Below are 20,432 nucleotides of genomic sequence, written 5' to 3'. Positions count from 1 at the left end.
CCTCTTGGATCCGAATATTCGTTTCAGAGGTTTGTCGACTGAAAGCAGGGAATTCGTGTTATTATTCAGTTCAAAATCTTTTGTCTTCGGGAATTTTTTCGAGGAATTTTGAAGCTTAAAATATATATACAACATTAATCATGACTGTTGTGCTGTATGGTTGCAAAACATGGCCGCTTACTCTGAGGGAAGAGCACAGACTGAAAGTATTTGAGAATGCAAATTCTCAATGCCAGTTATTAGTTATTTATGATATGCTCGGAAGGCGATATCGCTGGTGTTGAAATATCACACAAGTAACACGCTATAGTGGTAGTCATTTTGAGTTCTTTTAACATCTCATTTTTTGCTGCGCACTAGTAAATTAGGTATACCTCGGCACCTGTTTAAGAACGTTCGTACATTCATGCCTTTCACTCTGTGCCGTTCTGTAAGACATGTTGATAAGAATTTAAAATATTATTATTATTTAACAGAAAAACTTTATAATGTCTCCTATATTATCAAACAGGAAAAGCTTTAATGGAATGAGCTCAGAATTCGTGTCCAAAATAACTTGAATACGGTGTATCTCCCTGAGACCCCTCCATCTTCTACCTCTTGTAGAGTGATTACTTTCAGAAAATTGATGGTTTCCATAATGTCCTTCAAATGTATGTATTGCGTATATTTCGTAACAAGTTTCATTGACTTGTAAGTGATGACCCTGTACAATGTAAAACGTAGAGTGAACTTATATTTTCAGAAACAGATACTTAATTCATATGCAAAAAAAAAAAAAAAAAAAAAAAAAAAAAAAAAAAAAACCCTCTGATTAAGGCATGCACAGACTATCTGACGCTAAAAGAAAAACGCTGCTGTTGCTTACAGGGAAAGATACACGTTAAACTCTGTATATGAGCTCAGTGTTTTGGTACTTTCGTATGAAGGAGAGGGAGGAAAAAACACTTTTAACCTTGCCGCAAGTCAAGAAACTGACAGTCAAGGTTTGTTGTGTGACGTCATCCCTCACGTGTGTTATCCACTGCTTCCGGAGTTATTTCTCTCCATTTTCTTTTTATTCATTACGACTTTTGACGTTAGAAAGATGTTTTTTTTTTTTTCGAATACCGTTACGTCATCAGGTTCTTCTAGACAAGATGGCACCAAGAAATGTTTAAATGACACCCGACCATCGCTCATAGTTATCACGTTACTTTGTCCCTCACTCATTTCTATAATTTCCTTTTATAATAAAAATATTTTTAAAAAATACTTTTGATAAAGAAAATAACTAACAAAATAAAACAAATTGTAATTTTCGGGACCAACGGCTCACAGGCTGATCAACGGCGCAGTGCCAGCAGTTTATATCGCCGTAGCTCGGCTCCTAATTAACCTAGAGAGATGATTTAGGTGTCAATCTCTTCAGGAAGGATGAAACTTTCCAACAGTGTGCATCGACATTGGAGATCCCGCAGCGGAAGGGTAGGGAGAAAAGTTGGATATTTTAGTCCCTCCTTTCCCCCAGCATTTGGGGGGAAACTCCAAGGGCGGATCCAGGGAAGCGATCGGGGCGATTGTCCTCTCAAAAGAGGAAACTTTCTATTTCATATATACATAAAACTCATCCCAGAGTTTGCAGCTCTTAAAAGTAGCTCTAAGTAGCAGTATTACAACCCACCGCCTCCCCCAGAAGTCCGTCCTGATCTGCCCCTGGGAAACTCCCCTCAAAGGAGCTACAAGCATAAAAAGTGGTAAATATATGAGCATAATAACTAGTAATACCCTTTGTATGTGAGAACTTGTTGCTGAAGCATTGTTAAGTTAAACATAAGCATGTAATAATAGTTCCGTGGAGTGAGAACAAATTGAATTTAAAATTGCGAAAATGTAATTTTACAGAAAGTATTTTCAACTTGTTTATGCTGAATAATAATTAGATTACTATGACAGAACGATTTGTACTAAACTATGGAGACGGCCTCATATTTGTAGGAGGGATTTGTATGAAACAAATACAAGAAAACCTTGCATAAGGCGGGCAGTTGATTTCAAGAAACATCCTGCTATGCAAAACTGACTTCTTCGAAATTTATTTAAAATGGACTTCATATATGTTAATATATTTATATATTTTATTATGTATTTTATTATATATTTTATGATATTAACTATTATTATTATTTTATTAAATTAATTTTATTATTATATTAATATTACTATTATTTTATTAAATAATAATATATATTTTATTAACTAAATAATACAGAAAATCCTTTTAAACATATATAAAAATGATCGAAAGAAGTACGTAAAGTCTTGTTCAAAATAATCTTGATTATCCATTTCCCTTTTGAAAGCAATCTGACAATCGCACGTGCGAAATTCTAACACTTGGCTCTAGAGTTCTCAATTAACGAAAAAATATACATATTTGTTTAATTTGATTTCAACGGTGGATAAGGGTGCAAGACTTTTCAAAGAAAGGTGGGTGGCTTCTTTTTTTAACAATAATGTACGTATGTCTTCAATTATAAACGAAAAATTTGATGTTTGACATCCCATAGAGTTGTGTCGTTGCAGATTTTGTCATGAAAAGGCAAGACTGTGCAGCAACATAAGATTTTCTCGTTTTTTAATCAGTATATTAGTATACATTTTTTTTTAAAAAAAAGTTTATTCCTCAAATTTCATGAAGGAGACAATCGCTCCCTCTGCTCTCCCCCAATAACACCCCTGATCCCACGGTTATGCCTTATAGGCTAACGGAGGTGGGTGTTTAATTAACGTGAATGGTTATGAAAGGATTAGTTTAATGGGAATGTGAGAAAAAACGTGAAAATCTGGAGAAAATCTATGGATGCGATGTTGGTCCACCAAAAACTCACATCAAATCTGGTATAGAACTAAGGACTCATTGCACCAGATGTGAGCGCTCTACCACTGAGCCATCGTGCCTCCAATCTATATTAGTTAATATCGTTATATCGCAACCCAATACTGGACGACCCTTGTTCTACAATATTTCCACCTATACTTGCTTTTATTTATTTTTATTTTATATTTATTGTTTTTTTTTAATTGTAAAGCCTACTCCCAATTCATACATATGTAAATAGGTTAAAGTTACAATGGTGAAATTTACATTTTCTTTCAGGGAGTAGTCTACACCCCCCCAACACCCCCTAACACCCCTCCAAATTTCTTTACACACACCCCTGGATGGAAAAGGAATACTTCCCCAAATCCAATTGTATCAATCAGTATCATATAGGTTATTTATTATATCAAGTTTAAAAAGGTTTAGCGTTTAGGAAAGAAGGCAATATTCTTATTTATTTATTTATTTCGCTTCAAAATTTGAAGCGACCTCGTTCTCATGTACGGCTTCGAGAACCACACGACCTCATTGTTTCGGGCGGTATTTCCATCAAAACAATTGACGAAACAGACCTGCTCATACCTACCCTCCTGGGCTCCGCGGTCGTTTCCGACAAAAGAGATTGATGGACAGATGCAGATGACTGAAATTGGCTACGTCTTGAGCGGTCATTTACCTACCTCCTCCTCAATAAAGAAAAATGTGATAATATAGTACCAGATTCAGTTGGTAAGTGCTACTCTGCAACAGGCTCGCAATCAGAGGGGGGGGGGGGCTAGGGAGGGCCTGGCTCTCCCTAAATTTTTCATGTCCACTCCAGACTTCAATACAAAATGCACAATTTAGATATTTGTAAGAGAATTTTTAATGTCTTGGCCCCTCCTAACATATTCAAGGCCTCCAAAGCTCTGTGGCTGGTTTCGAGCCTGCTCTACAAGTGGTGTTTCAACGGGCGGACGTTAGAAGGATGTAGTAAAAACATTTCTTGAAATTATGAGATTAATCGAAGTAAGAAATATATATATTTTAAACTGAGTCTAGTGTTATGCGGGAACGCATTTGGCGCTAGCTTCACTTTTTGTAAAATATATTTTTATTCATGTAAATTCATTGAGCGGAACAGGGCTCATAGCGAGTCACTTCTTTAACTAAAATTTACTTTTTTTTTTCAAGTTGGTCACTAAAAGTAACTTTTTTTTTCAAATTTGTCACTAAAAGTTACTTTTTTGAGAGGTAAAGTGATTTTTTCGTGTGATTTATGTTTTGCATTGGCAGTTTTCTAAGAAAAGTATAAAAACAAATGGAAAAAGGCTGAAACTTGTTACTCATTACTCTTCTGAAAGCTTCAGTACTTTCTGTCACATGTGAAACAGTCAGCTTTATTCTCACTTTAGCTTTTATTCTTTCTAAAGCGCAGTGGACGGTTGGTGGATGCTTAATTTCTCAAGGTGGGGTTGAGAACCCTTCTGTGTCTACTCTTTCTTCTATCATAATAATCTTTTATTTTTCTCTCGTAATAGTTAACGCTCCGTTCAAGGTTGTGTGTGTGTGTGTGAGGTTCATCATGTTCGTCTTGTGTTATGCTTCTTGTGTGTTCTTCTTAAGAGTAGCTGATGAATTTGAATATTTCACGTTTTTGAGAACTCTTAATGCTAAGTTAAATATAATGTCTGTGATGAAGAAATTCGGAAATAGTCCAGAGCGGGTTCCACTTACTTAGAAGCTTTTTACATCTGCTGAATCAGCTTACCGTAACTACAAAGCATACTTAGAAAACCTAAGAAAGGAGGAAGTTCAAAAAGAAGTAAAGAAGAAAAGATGAAACAAAACAACAAGCAAAGAGAGATGCGATGGAAAAATTGACAAAGGAAAAGAGGAGCATGATGAGATTTTGGTCTCTTTTTGCTCACTTTTTCGTGTGCTTTTGGCCATTGTTGGTCACTTTTCAAGTATTTACAGGAGACCAGACCACTATGAGTCCTGGGATTATAAATTAGGGTACATTAAAAAAGACAAAACATATGATACAAAAATTTGTAAATTGAAAAACTGGATTTCTGGAAAACAACTAAATCAATGAATAATTTTCTTATGAAAGATATCCAGAGCCAATAACGTAGTCAAGAAGGGACAGGAACGGAGATTGAGATCAAATATTACAACAATTAACGTTAACAACAGGGTTAGAATATTAAAATAATGAAATTCGTACTATGTACAGTATTAATTACTAAACGAATGTGATTTCAGCATGGGACGAGAGAATTTTTTCCCAATTAATATTTTGGAAAAAAAACACCCACTAAAACTTGCTGGGGGTGAATAAATTGAAATAATGGCAGAATTTTGCAAAATGATTACAATAATTCGTATGTAATCAATTCATATGTAACTACTGGGTAAAATAGTGGTGGTTAATTCCTAATACAGTGAAACCTCTCTTAACGGGCATCTCTCAATAGTAGACACCTTCATAAAAGGACAAACTTTCTTATTCTTCCATGCCATAAATATGTGTGATGTAGTGTTATGAGAGAGAACCCTTCCTTTTAGGGACATCTCTCATTTACGGACAAATAATCTGTTCCACCGATGGCCGGGTGAAAGGTTTCACTGTATTACTTAGTTTAATAATAATAATAAATGCTCAAATGTGTGAACTTACTTTATTGAACCTACCACTGCAAAGAGCTTATATTATTATTATTATTATTATTATTATTATTATTATTATTATTATTAATAATAATAATAATAATAATAATAATAATAATAATAATAATAATAATAATAATAATAATAATAATAATAATAATAATAGTATTGCAACAGTTGCATAACAAAATATACTGTTCTTTTTGAGATTGTTTAAAAATGTATATCACTATTCTGAGAGCACCCCCCTTTTATTTTGAACACCCCCCCAAGTAAAAATTTCTGGCGTACTTACTGTTTTCTTTGTTTTCAGGAATTAACACCAAATTTACTGGAATAAATAGAGAACAAAATAGCGGTTTCCTTTATCACTAGAACTTCCACTGCCATCTGTTGGCAGTTGAACGAAGCTCACTGTTAACAAATTGACTCGTTACGAGATCTGGTTTATGTGTCTAAATCTTTCTCTTTGGAAAAGTGGCTTACACCACTGTAACTTTAACCCTTTATGTGTAATAATAATAAAAAAAATTGCAATAAGACAAAATCTGTATTGTTCAAAACAATGACGCAAGGTATTCTTGTATTTACTTTCTTGATTTCTCTCAAAACTTCGTTAACACCCTCATTAATGAAATAGAGTGACTATGATTCTGATTGGGAAGCCTTTCAAAGAAAGATCGGTGAGCAGTTCTTGCTGTGTTTGTTTCAGTCCTTATTTTATTTTATATTATTTATTTTTTATTTTTTGATGAAGTACACTATATGTCATGTGTGTTCAATTGAATTCATCCGATCGGAATCAAACTTAGCATGGTGCTATAAGAGAGTGTGAAATGTTATATTGTGCAGGATTTCTGTTCTCGAGTTATGGACGGTGAAAGTTTGCGTCATGTTTTTGAGAACAAACATCATACACCGAACTAATCCGATCGGGATCAAACTTGGCATCATGGTAGATCTTGATTTGCCATAAATGAGTGTGAAAGAATATGTTGCTCAAATTTTATGTTCCTGAGATATTGGAGGTCAAATTTTGAGTAATTTTCAAAAGCAAAATGTCATGCACAGAATTCATCCGATCAAACTTGGCATGATGGTAGAATTTGACCTGGTATACATCATCATTGTTAGAGGTATTCTGCCATTATTGACGGGTCACTTGCTGCAGCTGAGTAGCTTCCATGCTTCACGATCTTCCGCTAACATCTTCGTACAATTTCTCTGTTTTGATGTCGTCCATTAATTGTAGTCTCCTTCGCCCTTCGTCTTTCCTGCCACCAAACCCTCTAGCACATTCCTTATGATACAGTTCCTTCTTACCCAATGTCCCAAGAAGTTCCTCTTCTTAATAATATCTAAAATTGTTCTTTTCTCCGCACCATTCGTTTTCCGCTCTACCCAGCTAATTCTTTCCATTCTTTTCCACACTCCATTTCAAAAGCTTTCAGTTTTTCATCCTTTTTGCGTAATGTCCACGTTTCTGACTCATACAACACAATACTCCACATGGAGCATTTTATAAGTCTTTTTCTCAACTCTTTATTCAAGGTCCCACAAAACAGTCTTTTCTTCCTCCTTAAAGCTTCCTTCGCCATTCCTATCCTTGCTTTTATTTCACATTCACACTTCATATCATTAGTAATAATACTACCCAGGTATTGAAAGCTACTCATCTGTTATGTTTTTTCCCCTTCTACTTCTATATTTGACACCGACTCCGTTACAATTACCTGTGCAAAATAATATGTTGTGCAAAGTTTTGGTTCCTAAGTTATGCACATAGTTCCAAGTTCATTATTCAATTCCAAGCTCCAAATCAATTCGTTATCCACAAAGCACTAACTCAATTCATTATGCACAAAGTTCTAAATCAATTAATTGTACATTATAAGAAGAAGTAATAAGTAGTGTTTAAATAATAATTAGAGGTCAGTCTTAGTCGTGAAGACACATCCTTTATTTGATGTTTAATTCACTTGTCTAAAAGCAAAATTAGTCTACTTAATCATGTTTCTAATGTCATTATTATTTCTTTGCTTGTTGCAGACTGGGCACATTCGCACGTCAAGTGGCAGCTACTTCATAGAACCGGCGGAGGAATGGCGTAACCACAGCACTTCCATACTTCACGCTCTCTATCGTCTTCCCTCTCCACCGCAGCCGGCTCATGGCACAGACAGGACAAGCAGCCATTGTGGATTGGATGGTGAGTATTCTGTTATTATCAAACATTAGTCTTCCGTTATTGCAATTTATCTATTTATACACTAGAAAAGAAAAAAAAAGACACTTAGATACTTGTATTTATGAATATCTGAAACGTGGATGGGGAATAAAAGCTAGTTAGAGCTATAATATCCAACCTTGATCGATATATCGACGAATTGAAAAATACCGAATATCTAAATATGAATAGATATATCGAATATCCTAAAACCGTAATCAAGATTCATTGCGGAGATGAAATCATTTCTACTTAGTGCATGGCGGTAATCGTCTGTGTTGTGAAGATTATGTCGTCTCACTGAGTATTCGGCTCATTTCTGTAGAATGATCGGAATACTCAGAACTCAGAGAATGTTTAGGACTGCTTAATAATATTAGACAGGGATGGCATAACCATGCTTTGAGGATAACTCTTATTTTCGTTACCCTTGGACAGTTTTTGATGTTAGTTCCTTGGACGTTACCCTTGGACCTTAGTTCATCCCTGCGTTGTGTTGCTGTGGTGAGTTTCTTACCAAACGCCAAAGCAAACATGTCACTCACTAATTTAGCATTTTGTAGAAATACTACCCGGTCTACTTTCTAGTTTCTACAATTTTACTATTCTCCATTGTCTTTTTACTCAAATTTAAAGAAGTGACGGTGAGGTTAACGAAGAACTTTAACGTTTAACAAATTTTTTCATGTATTTTTTCTAAGTCTTGTTTAAAATAGTAATAAGCGAAAATTTGATTAAGTACAAACCCCAACTTTGATGGTGAATAACTTGAGTACTTAGATGGATTTATACAGAAAATTATTTCAACACGAAATGAAATCTTTCAGTTTTACATCCCACTATTACGTCATGTAGTCGGAAAAATAAAGAATGAGAAAGGAGTACGAAAAACCCTGAGAAAACTCACGCACACGGTGTTTGTTCGCCGCCGAACAGTCTCTATTTTACGGGCACGCGCAAATATGAACACGGATAGTCTCTATTTCATGGACACTTGAAGATATGGACACGGATAATTATCTCTCCCATCCAGGCCCGCGCAACATGTTACTAACATTTTATTTTATCTCTTCATAACGGAAGGAACTATTGTCAATTCAAACACATTTAGCACAGAAAAATTCGCCTTTCTGCATTTTCAGAATATATCCGAGTACAGTACAGTAGACACAAAATGTATTTCAAATGGTTCAGCTGCTTTTTCAAGTATTGATGATATAGACAACGTCGACTTAAATGTAGAGAAAAAAAACTATAGAAATTCTCCCCTTAAAATCTGAATTTTTGAAAATGCTGGGATACGTACTCCTCTTTCTTTCTTTCTTTCTTTCTCTCTCTCTCTCTCTCTCTCTCTCTCTCTCTCTTTTATGAGAAGTTTGTATACAGGGTTTCATCTTCCTAACTTAACGGATTCGTGATATATAGATTTATGGTATTAAATTTGAACTCCTGCTGGTATTTTCAGTTCACTCTAAACCAAATAACTAAACTAAAATAGGTTCGATGGATTTCAAATTTGGGTTTATTTTACGATTATATATCAATTCATTTTGAACTGTCAAATTTGTTTTCACCTTTTAGTGTTTCAATTAAGCATTTTCTGTTTGTTTCCTTCTTCTCCTCCTTTTTATTTTTATTATGACGTCAGAGACTCTTATTTACTAAATTGTTATAGCGAAGTGTTATCCAAATGAGATTTCAACCTGGAAGTTTTAACCGAGCGAGATTTAGTTCGCTAGGTTTTGACCAGGTGAGATTTTAGATAACAATGTTTCGGCCGCGAGATTTTGTTCGTACAACATACAATCTTATAAAATGTTTTTCAAACATGATCACGTGCGCCAGAAATCGTTATACTTATTTGTTATTTATGCAGATAAGTCTGCTGTATGATATTAATATGGTAGTTTATAATATTGCAAAATCCAGGGAGAGCCCATACAAATATGGAAGGAACCAAACAGTGTGAAAAATTTCTTTTTTTATTTGTAGACTTGTTTCTAGTTTTTCACGTACTTTACGTATTTTACGTTTTTTTACGCGTATTTTACACGTCACTTTGCAAACCTTATTTATATATTTGTAATTATCCAACCCTGCTTGCCTAACCTTTTCAAATGAATTTTGGAACATCTTAGTACCTACCGAAGCTGGGATTTATTTCATGTCAATTTGATTGAAGGAAGTGTGCTATGACGGGTAGGGGCTCAAAATTTCTGCGCAAAATAGAATATGTATATTTATCATTATATTTCCATTAAAATAGTACACTAAAGAGGAGTGTTCAAGTATTTTCCATAAATATGTTGTTCTTGTGCGAGGAACAGGTATTTCAGGTACTATAAGGAATGAAATGATGGTCGAAAGTTGGTTTGTTAATGAATTTGTTGTCTTTTACGCTTGTAGTTTTCGACACCAGAAATGGAAGTAGAATTTCGCGTCAATTAGTTTAGATTTGTGTATATGTGTGATGATTTGAAATGCGGTATTAAATAGCATCACATGAAACTTGTTAAAGTCTTATTTGTAATGCAAAGCCAATTCAGCCTGTGAGCAACGCTAATGTTCAACCCTCAAAACATACAAGAGCTATGGGTTGCATAAACATCTGGGCGAAAATACATTATTTTAATTCTTACTAGCTGAACCTGCGCTCTCTACACAGCGCATCATTTGCATATGAGCATAAATCTCCTTCTCATTCCTCACAACATATGTACATGTCCCTTTACAAACACAAGTGAAAGACGTCTTGATAAAATAAAAATCGGCAAAGGGTATCATAAAGGGGAGATTTTTCGATTATTTTTTTCTCAATATCTCGCACCGTTTGCAAGATTTGAGCCTACTTCCGGTTGGAGTTTCTAATTCATGTATGACCAGTGTTTTCTTTCTTGCATGCAGTATGTAATAAGCAAATTCATTACATATACAATTAATTATAATGTCAGCTATATATGGTGTTCATTGGGCAAAACACTCAAAAAATAAAGATTTATCTTAGACTCGAGAAATGGTTATCCTTCCTTTTCATTATTACTTGGCCATGAAACAAACGCCTGAGACACATACAACCCCAATATACAACAATGTGGTGTTGGAATGTATAACGCATAGGGTATGATGCTTTAGTTTTTTTTTTTTTTTTTAATTTCAACGCTTCCAGTGTACCCTAAAAAATGTAATAAAGAAATAATGGCCATGTTTTTCTTAAATATTCAATTAGAAATGGACAATCTACGCAAAATTTCCAATCGATCAATGAAAACGACATCTTTCTAGAGCCTGTAGTTTTCGAGATGAATCGAAAGGATTGACCACAAACATATAAACGTCCTCAACATATAGTTTAAAAGAACTCCAAATGTGGAAGCACAATTCACGTGCATTGATTTTAGAGAAGGCTTATTAAAATACAAAGGCTTTGAACAATAATTTTATATCATAAACTTTGTGAAAAAGATATAGTTAACTAATTTAGACTATTTAAAGTACAAATACTTAAAATGTTTGTCTCTGTTAAACGTGAAATCACACATAACCGTAAACGAAAGATTTGAAAGTTAAAGTTATAGGTTGGAACTCAGGCGCTCTTAATTGCTATTGTAGCATTTTAATAGATAGATTGTAAACACAAGACATCTCAATCTGTCAGTCACACTAATCCCTACTAATTCCCAATGAGGCCAATAGTTGCTAGTGTGCAGGTAGTTCGGAAACAAACCGAAGGCTTGGGAGGGCAACTACTAAAAATCAACGTGAGAAACAAAATCCAACGAGAAAGTGTGAAAGAAATACAAAACTTTGTTCAGCCAAGAGGAAAGATTCGCATCATGCAAAAACAAACCTTAACAACGAAAAAAGTTCAAAGAAAGATCTCTTCAACTTCTTCATATATATCATACGACCTTGCAAAGGAAAAACATTATATGCGCAGTGTGTCTGTTTCGAAAAGGGTTTTAAAAAGAATTTCAGACAAAACAATTGGCTGTCGAAATGAATTTGCTCAAGCCATAGAGATTAATATCATGGTAGATAGTTGAGAGCGCTAGTGTCGGTACCATATTAAGCTAAAATGCTCATGAATAAAAGATCCTTGCGATAGAACCAATGTTCAAAAACCACATTCAGTAAATTATAGCCTTGTAGAACATTGTCTTAGGTAACCACGGAATCCAGTGCAGTTGCTTGTAATACGTTCAATGACTTTGAGAGGAGGGTGGGTTTCTCTTTCAATTGCCACCATGTTTCTTTTTTTTTTTTTTCATTGTTCTTCACTGAATCATGGCGAAAGAAAGGGAAGACCTTATGTGGAAGATTTATCAGGATGTTATTCTATGTTTGGCGATGATTTAGATAAAGAATTATCAGATTGGATTTCACGTTACTAAGATCAGAAAATGATACCAAATTTAGGTTGTTGATTTATCTCACGTTCTGTACCGCAAGACAATTCGACTTGTGAATCACATCATCAACACACTGGTATTTTGAATTCCGTGATCGTGTTTTGCTAATAAAAATGTTACAAGTGTTTTGCTATGATATTCAGTATAATTAGTAAGTTGCTTACAACTCTTACATACGATAATAAGGTATAACTATATACTATTGTTATTACTATGTTAATACTTTGTATCCGAGGAAGGTTAGGTGCACGATTATTATTATTATTATTATTATTATTATTATTATTATTATTATTATTATTATTATTATTATTATTATTATTATTATTATTATTATTATTATTACTAATTCTGCATTTTGGCAGGTCCTGAGACTGATTTAAAAGTTTGGGCCTGGAAATGTTTCTTCCAAGTTTTTCGATCTTCAATTTCCTCTTTTAACCCAATATTTTATTCTATTTTTCAACTCTCGAGTTGAGTTGATTTTGAGTTTAACGTCCCGTTTAGCAGCGAGGCTATATGAGACGTGGACCTACTGATTAACGTGGAATCCGAACCACATGAGCTCCCGCCGGGGATCGAACCCGGGTCTCCCACGCCAAAGGCGCGTTCGCTAACCGCTCAGCCACGGAGGAGCTCTTTTCAACTCTCGACTAGTAAGAGGACAATCTATGGCAGTAAGAAGACAATTTCTTCGCAAGATGTGTCGAATTCAAGTATCTTTCCTACGAAGAATGCTGGTTAAAAGCGTCCTCTTCTTTCCTATCAGTTTTAAAATATCTTCATCTATAACTCTTCATCCATGTTAACTTCTTCATCTTCCTCCAATACCACATTTCAAAGCTCTCTAAACATTTCTTCTCTAGCTTCTGTAACGTCCAAATCTCTGAACGGGGTACAATCCAATTTCCATATAAAGCATTTGACCAAGTTCGAATTTAGTCTAATACTAAGTGGTCTTTTCTAGTCGAATGTTTCTATAGTTATGGTAATTCTTAACCTGATCTCTTTGGTGCACTAAGCGTCTCTCGTCAAAATACTTGCCAGATACTTGAAATGATTGACCTCTTAAAGTTCTCTTATGTACGAAGATATCCAAAGAGATCATTGTGCATAAGTAAAAATAATAGAAACGAAAAAATTTGTTGTTGTTGTTATTATTATTATTATTATTATTATTATTATTATTATTATTATTATTATTATTATTATTATTATTATTATTATTATTATTATTATTATTCACCTCAACCAACCTCAACCATAGGTTGGTGGGCAACATGGAAATTTTAAAACTTTTCTCTCGTTTGGGACGGATTTAGCATTCCGGGAATATGTTCTTCTACACTCTATCCCTGTACTATTTCGGGTTTCAATTGAATCCAATTGGATCCAATCGGGATCCAATTGGATCTCCATAGTTGTACAATATGAAATGCAATTCATCAGTTTATTTGATATACCATGTCTTGGATGCTGGAGTGTTAATGTGTGCAGACAATATAAAACTAAAGAAACTAACAATTCACAAGATGTTAAACAATTACAAAGAAAATCAGATGATGCACATTACTTAGGCTTTTGATAACGGGAGAATATTAGAAAGAAAAAGAAACAAGAATTTTAGAAATGATTCAAAAAAAAAAATGGGTCAAAAGATTGCGATCTTGGCCAATAATTAGTTTTTGGATCAGGGGCCAGAAAATTTTTGAACATCCCCTAAATCGAGTTTTCGTATTTTCTACGGAATAAGCACATTATACTGAGTTCACTGATAGTTTGGGTTTGGTTGCACTATATGTAGTTCTTCAGATACAAGGCCTATAAGAAAATTTTTAATTGAAATATATTTTGGGTCTTTTGATCGAAACAGGACATTGATGTAAACTTAGGGGCTTCAGACTAAATCACATTATTTAGAAACTAGTTACAGTACAGATAGAAAATTAATTTAAAAGCTGACCATGCACCGTACCTTGGTGTTAACGGGTCTAGGTCAAAACCCCCACAGCCAAAACCCCCACACTCAAGAAATGTCAAAACGCCCAGACGATCAGTCATAACTCCCACACAAATGGACAAATCCCCCAATCGCACGAACGGTCAAAACCCCCACACTCAAGAAATGTCAAAACGCCCACACAAACGGTCATAACCCCCACACAAATGGACAAAACAGCCACACATAGCAACGGTCACAATCCCTACATAAATGGACAAAAACCCCACACAAATGGACAAAACTCCCACATGCAGAAATTGTCACAACTACCACACAAATGGACAAAGCCCCCACACAATCGGACAAATCCCCCACACTCTGAAATTATCGTGATTGCACGTCTTTGTTGCGGCTCTTTACGACGCCCACTTTAGTGTTTCTGTCATTACAAAACAGTGCAAGAAGAATAGTTGCAACATCAGTTTAAGTGGAATAAAAAATGTTATTAAAAAGTACAAGGGCAAGACATACAACCAGGATCATTTCAGAGTGGGAGATTTGACCGATTGTGTGGGGATTTTGTCCATTTGTGTGGTAGTTGTGACAATTTCTGCATGTGGGAGTTTTGTCCATTTGTGTGGGGTTTTTGTCCATTTATGTGGGGATTGTGACCGTTGCTATGTGTGGCTGTTTTGTCCATTTGTGTGGGGGTTATGACCGTTTGTGTGGGCGTTTTGACATTTCTTGAGTGTGGGTGTTTTGGCTGTGGGGTTTTGACCGGTTCCCGTGTTAACTAGTGCTGCTCACGAGACGAAGGGAGACAAAATGAAAAATAAGGTTTATTATCTCGTCTTATAAATTTTGTAGAAGACGCGTCTCGATCTATCGATGAATTATTTCTCGTTTCGTCTCGATTCTCGAAAAGCTTTCCTCATATCATCTGATTTTGTAAACTTACGTATAAAATTTATACATTTCATCTAGAAGTTGCCAGAATCCATCCACATCACGAAAGATCCACGAAGAGTGTAATCTAACATTTAAACTACGGTATGTATGTTCGTGGCGTGTAATGTGTAATGACTAGCGTATCTTTAAACGTTGATAAATGATCTTCATTGAATTCGTAGAATCACTTTAGCAATTTATAGTTTTTATATGAGAATCATCCATGCAACACTGAAACAGTGTTTGAGATCTAAGTTTTGGTTCAAGTAGCACACGAGACTCGATTCTCTGGTCCAGATTCGAATTTAAAGCTTTACTCAGGACTAAAAGTGAGGGGGAGCGCGGGAAAGTCGTTCCCCCACTTCCACAAAATGTCTGTGGGGTCTCCCCGCTTTCTAAAATATTACAAAAATCTTTATATTTTAATCCCACGGTTATGACGGTTAGGCTACAGGAGACGGTGATGATGGGAAATGAATGAGATGGTGGGAATGAACAAAGTGGGAGGAAACGGGAAGACCCCGAGAAAACCCACGAGCACGATGTTTGTCCACCACAAAGTCCACACGGCGCGAGCTGGGATCGAACCAAGGACCCCAAGCACCGGAAATGAACGCTCTACCACTGAGCCACCGCGGCCCCACAAATAATTACAATGGGCACGGGGGACGGTCTGACGACCTTTTCAGATCCACTTTTACCCCTGGCTGTACTTCTTTTCTAATGGACAACACCAGTGTTGACTTTGATGCCAATTTAAATGTTGATCCTCATTTGAGATATTTAATTAAACAGGCACTAGTGACCATGGGTATTGTATTAAGACAGCTCAGAAAGCTAGACACGTAGACCTACTTGGGGCCAGGATGACTCAGTAGTAGTGCGCTGAGCTTTGCATCAAGAGGCTTCTGTTTTGATTCGTGACCATATACGTTTGTAGTGAATAACATCATGCTCGTGGGTTTTTCAGGGTTTTCCAACTTCCTCTCTCATTCTGATTCCACCAATTATTCCCTAATTATTCAATTTCATTGAGCATCCTTCTGCTCTAACTCAAATGACATAAGTGAAGCTTAACGACAAATCGGGGTCGATCGTGAATGGAACACTCCGTATAAATTATATACATTAGTTGTGTGAATAAATTTCCCTTTTTTACATACACATACCTAACGCAAGTAACATAAGTAAACTTAAACCAATGACTGCTAATTCCTAATCAAATACACTGAGGAAAAAAAAATTGTAGCTGGCGTACTTAAAAAGATAGGTTACATGCGTAATTCCTGTAGTTTTTGGACTTAACGTACAGCAGACGTATAACTGAAAACGCATGTTTTATAATACTTTCTGTATAAGTGTTCCATCTATTCGTACTTTCCGTATGAAACAATGTAGGTGGTCAGGATCTCACATACAAATGGACGTATGTAACATATAGCTGACATACGTATATATAAGGTAACATAAGTATATATATGTGGTATACGGAAAACTGTTAGATGTCAGACATCCTGCAACGGCATGATGTAACATCTAAGGGCAGTACCTATGTAGCATACGGATAACGTATGCTCCATACTGATTTTTATAGTAAGCAAGAGTATACGTATATTTGTACAATATACCACTGTCCGGAGAACGGATTTTTCTCTGTGTATGTTAGCCAGGAGTAGGATTTTGTTCTTTATTTCCTTTCAGCTACCTTGTGCATCGAATAGTCTGCCATTAAGTACGCGTATTTTTCTAATGGATTTCTCTGGCTAAAGCAGAAAGGGAATTCTCTATCATGACTTTATTCGTGTGTTAAATTATATAACTGAAAGGTAACAAATTATTTCCTGGACTTTCTATCCCTCCCCCTCTCTCTTTCTCACTGCGTATATTATTAGTACTAGTGTTAGTAAACTTACAGGAAGAAATGTAGCATTGATGAAGCGTATACAAGTCCTTTTCTTTAGAATAAAATGTCCTTCACCTCGCAGGAATGTCACCCTCCGTCCTTTTGAAATAGAAATCAAAACCTTTTCAACCCTCTTTTTAAAAAAAGAACGTACGTTATGGTGAATCACAAAAGACTATACTTGTTATTCAAAAATGAAAGAAAGAAATATCTGTAAATATCTTCCACGTGTTCAGAGTCACGTCAAGAGAAAGACAATCATCATTCGAAAGCATCAACTGATATTTAGCTTCTATTCGATTGAAAAAAGTTTTCTTTTTATTATATATATAGTCACGCACGATTCGTATATAGAAAACAGAAATGAAATGCGTTTGTATTATTAAGTTAGTTAATAAACCACTTTTAGTGTTATATGAAAACTTATATAGCACTCAGAAGGATAACCATATCTTTTGGTAATGTGGCTAAGAAGAATGCAGTTGATAGTATGTGATCCCTGAAAGCTTTTACGGTTCAAAAAGAATATACTGTTGTTTGTGTAAAGACACGTGTCAATGGAATGAAATTATTAGCACAGATTCGTTATATGTTATTTAAACTCTCAGTCGGAGGGCACGGTTGTTCAGTGGTAGAACTTTTATTATCTCTGGTGCCTGGGGTTCCTGGTTCGATCCCCTTGTAAGTTTGTAGTGGACGGCATAATGTCCTTGGGTTTTCTCGGGGTGTAGTACTTCCGTTTCCTCCCCCATTCTCATTCCACTAATTCTCCCATCATTAATGACTTTGCCTTAGTCATCAATCTCCCATGTCGTAAAAGACATAAACGTGGGACGTCAAACTGAAAGATTTCATTTTATTAAAAAAAAAATCCTAGTGCGGACCATACCTAAGTGGTAGTAAACTCCCTTCCCTTCTTCACATGCTTTCGACCAGTGGTGTAATAGAAAATTTTTTGATGTCTATGTGCTCGACCGTTTTCAAAAATATAACATGTAACCACCTCCACATATATACACTCGTTCCTTCGAAAATTTAAGGTAAATATATGCCGAACTATCAAAATGCTAGGTGGATACACGTCGTATATTCGCGCACACCCCATATCCCTGCTTCCAACCTACCTTCGTGGTAGTTCCCTCTCCTTTCTCTGACTTTTGCAGTGCAGTGTGTGAGATGGTGTAACTTCTATATTACAGTAAAGCCCCAATCATCCGCGGGGTTGGGTGGCAAGGGCACCGCGGGTAACTCGAAAAAAGATTTAAAATAGCCCGCGGACTCCTACCCCGGGCCCGCAGTGAAGAATGAATGTAATTTACTGCCACGCAAATCACTCTTTCTACTTCCTGTTTTTCATATATACAACAATCGGCTTCTGCTTATCAGAGTAAAGTTGCTCGAAACGTGCGCTATTGTTGCAAATATTGATTTTTACAATAAAATTTATTTTTGTTTTAGAACATACAGTAGCTACTTATGCGGAGTGTCAGTCTGCAGCGACCATTTATGAAAAATAATTGAACGCGATTGCAACAAGGTTATTTTTTTTCCGCGGCGCTCACGGATAATCGGTGCTTTACTGTATTTGATATATTTGGGTCGGAGTTTTGTTTTAATTTTACAGTGTGTTTTGGGAATGTGATTGGTACAAAATTTATACACCCTTCCGCCCGTAGGTCAAACAGCAATTTGAACCTCCGCGTCAATGAGAGATTAATAGGATTTGCACTTTGACAAACAGTGGTTTGTTGTAGAGTCCTCACGTGGTGCAAAGAGTGATTTTTCAAGTCGTGTGTCTTGTCATGTACAATCACGCAGGTTTCGAGATTTTCTCGGGTTTTTTCTCCAACAATTCCACAGAGATTATACACTACTTACCAAAAAAATGCAGTAATTTGTCGCTTATCCCGACATTCCTGAACGGTTTCATGTTATATCACCTATCACATGATAATATTTTAAAAATCAATTCTCGTTTATTGTACATGTACGAGGGTCACCCAGAAAATAAAGACCGTTTAGTTATACAAAATGAAAAACCATTATTTATTGGAATTGGAAAAAACAATTCTCTTACATACCTGAAGCTTCTGTCACTTTTATACATAATCGCCACCTTAATTTAAATATTTGTCACATCTGTGCACGAGCTTCAGAATTTCCATGTTATACTCTTCTGCCGCCAGTTCATTAAACCGTGAGGTCACTGCATTCCTCAACTCTTCAGCACTTACAAAACGTTAATCGCCCAGAAACTCTTTCAGCTTAGGGAAAAGATGGAAATCGCTAGGAGCAAGGTCCGGACTATAGGGTGGATTATCAAAATTTTTACATCTGAATTAATCCAGCAATTCCCTCACACTACTGCTGCAACTCAAGAATTACTGGATCAATTCGGATGAGAAATATTTGATCTTTCACTCTGTAGTTCGTGGTCTCATTAAGACTATTCGGAATGACTTCTCGTTTAAGTATTTTCTTGGCATGTGGTAATGACATCAACGGTAAAAGTTCGTGCATGCATACCTTTCATATATTTCATTGTTACCTTGTTGGACAGATTATGTATTGTTGTATTGTGAGTGAGTAATTACGTTTGTTTGGAATTCTTTCCGTCGCATCAGGGACTGCAAGAAGACGCACCTGAATCGATGTCCTGTCAAAATAAACTCAAAAATCTACTGTGACTGTCAACTTGTATTGAGGCTAGGCAAATTCCAGTTCGAAGCTGGGAAAGAGGGCAGCAGCTATAGAAATGTTAATTGTGCAAATATCGCACCATACAAACCAAACTCCTTTAAGTGTTTAAGTGATGTACACGTACCACTGCAAATTGTTATTTACAGTGCTGGTTTCTGGAAAACGAGGTGACGATACTCACTGTAAGTATGCTATTCTACCTGTTGTGATCGTGCGAAAGTAAGCGTCGATATCTAAACAAGTGGAAGAAATAAAGGGGTTCTGCCATCTGTCTATTGACCTATTACCATTTTAATGCATAAAATATACTTTTGTTCCAGTCTTCAAATCAATTTAAATTGACATTATCATTTCATCCACACGAACATTTAAAAAAAAAAATAACTAAATTGCATTTTTTAAGTCTCAAAAAGGTGCAAGTACGCCATACTGTTGCGTATAATTAGGAACAAGAACACTTGCTGTTTGTGTGTGGGTGTGTGTTTCCCTAAAATTACCTAGTTCAACCTTTAGATATGGATTCCTTTTTTGGTGCTCTTCTCTCTGAACGTTTGCTGGCTCTTTACAGTTACAAGCACAGCTATGGGCATATATTTTTATCATCCCAGCATTTTTCTGATGGGACAAAGGGAAAACCCTTGGAGAAAGTCTCAGCTGAACCCGTCATCTTTTCGATTGCAAATCAAAAAAGGAAAATTTTCATTCGCCCGCGTTGATTTTTAGTAAAAATGTAGACGTTCTACTCTGGCTGTCAATTTTCGTCATCCGTTTGAATTTTTAAGGAA

At 35.8% G+C, this 20,432-nt stretch overlaps 1 protein-coding gene across 2 annotated transcripts in view; it reads left to right on the top strand.

Annotated features, from left to right (window-relative positions):
* AdamTS-A (ADAM metallopeptidase with thrombospondin type 1 motif A) overlaps positions 1–20,432 on the top strand; it is a 785,255-nt gene that overhangs the window by 480,920 nt on the left and 283,903 nt on the right. For both annotated transcript variants that reach the window (XM_081765817.1, XM_081765816.1), the window contains exon 3: positions 7,568–7,727. In XM_081765817.1, the coding sequence (XP_081621943.1) occupies positions 7,568–7,727 (160 nt within the window). The remainder of the gene's footprint in view (positions 1–7,567; positions 7,728–20,432) is intronic.

The sequence above is a fragment of the Thermobia domestica genome, chromosome 7 (assembly GCF_964235325.1).
Source record: "Thermobia domestica chromosome 7, izTheDome1.hap1.1, whole genome shotgun sequence".
Classification (NCBI taxonomy): Eukaryota; Metazoa; Arthropoda; class Insecta; order Zygentoma; family Lepismatidae; genus Thermobia; species Thermobia domestica.
The sequence above is the reverse complement of the archived record's forward strand: the minus strand, read 5'-3'. Positions and strand labels throughout refer to the sequence as shown.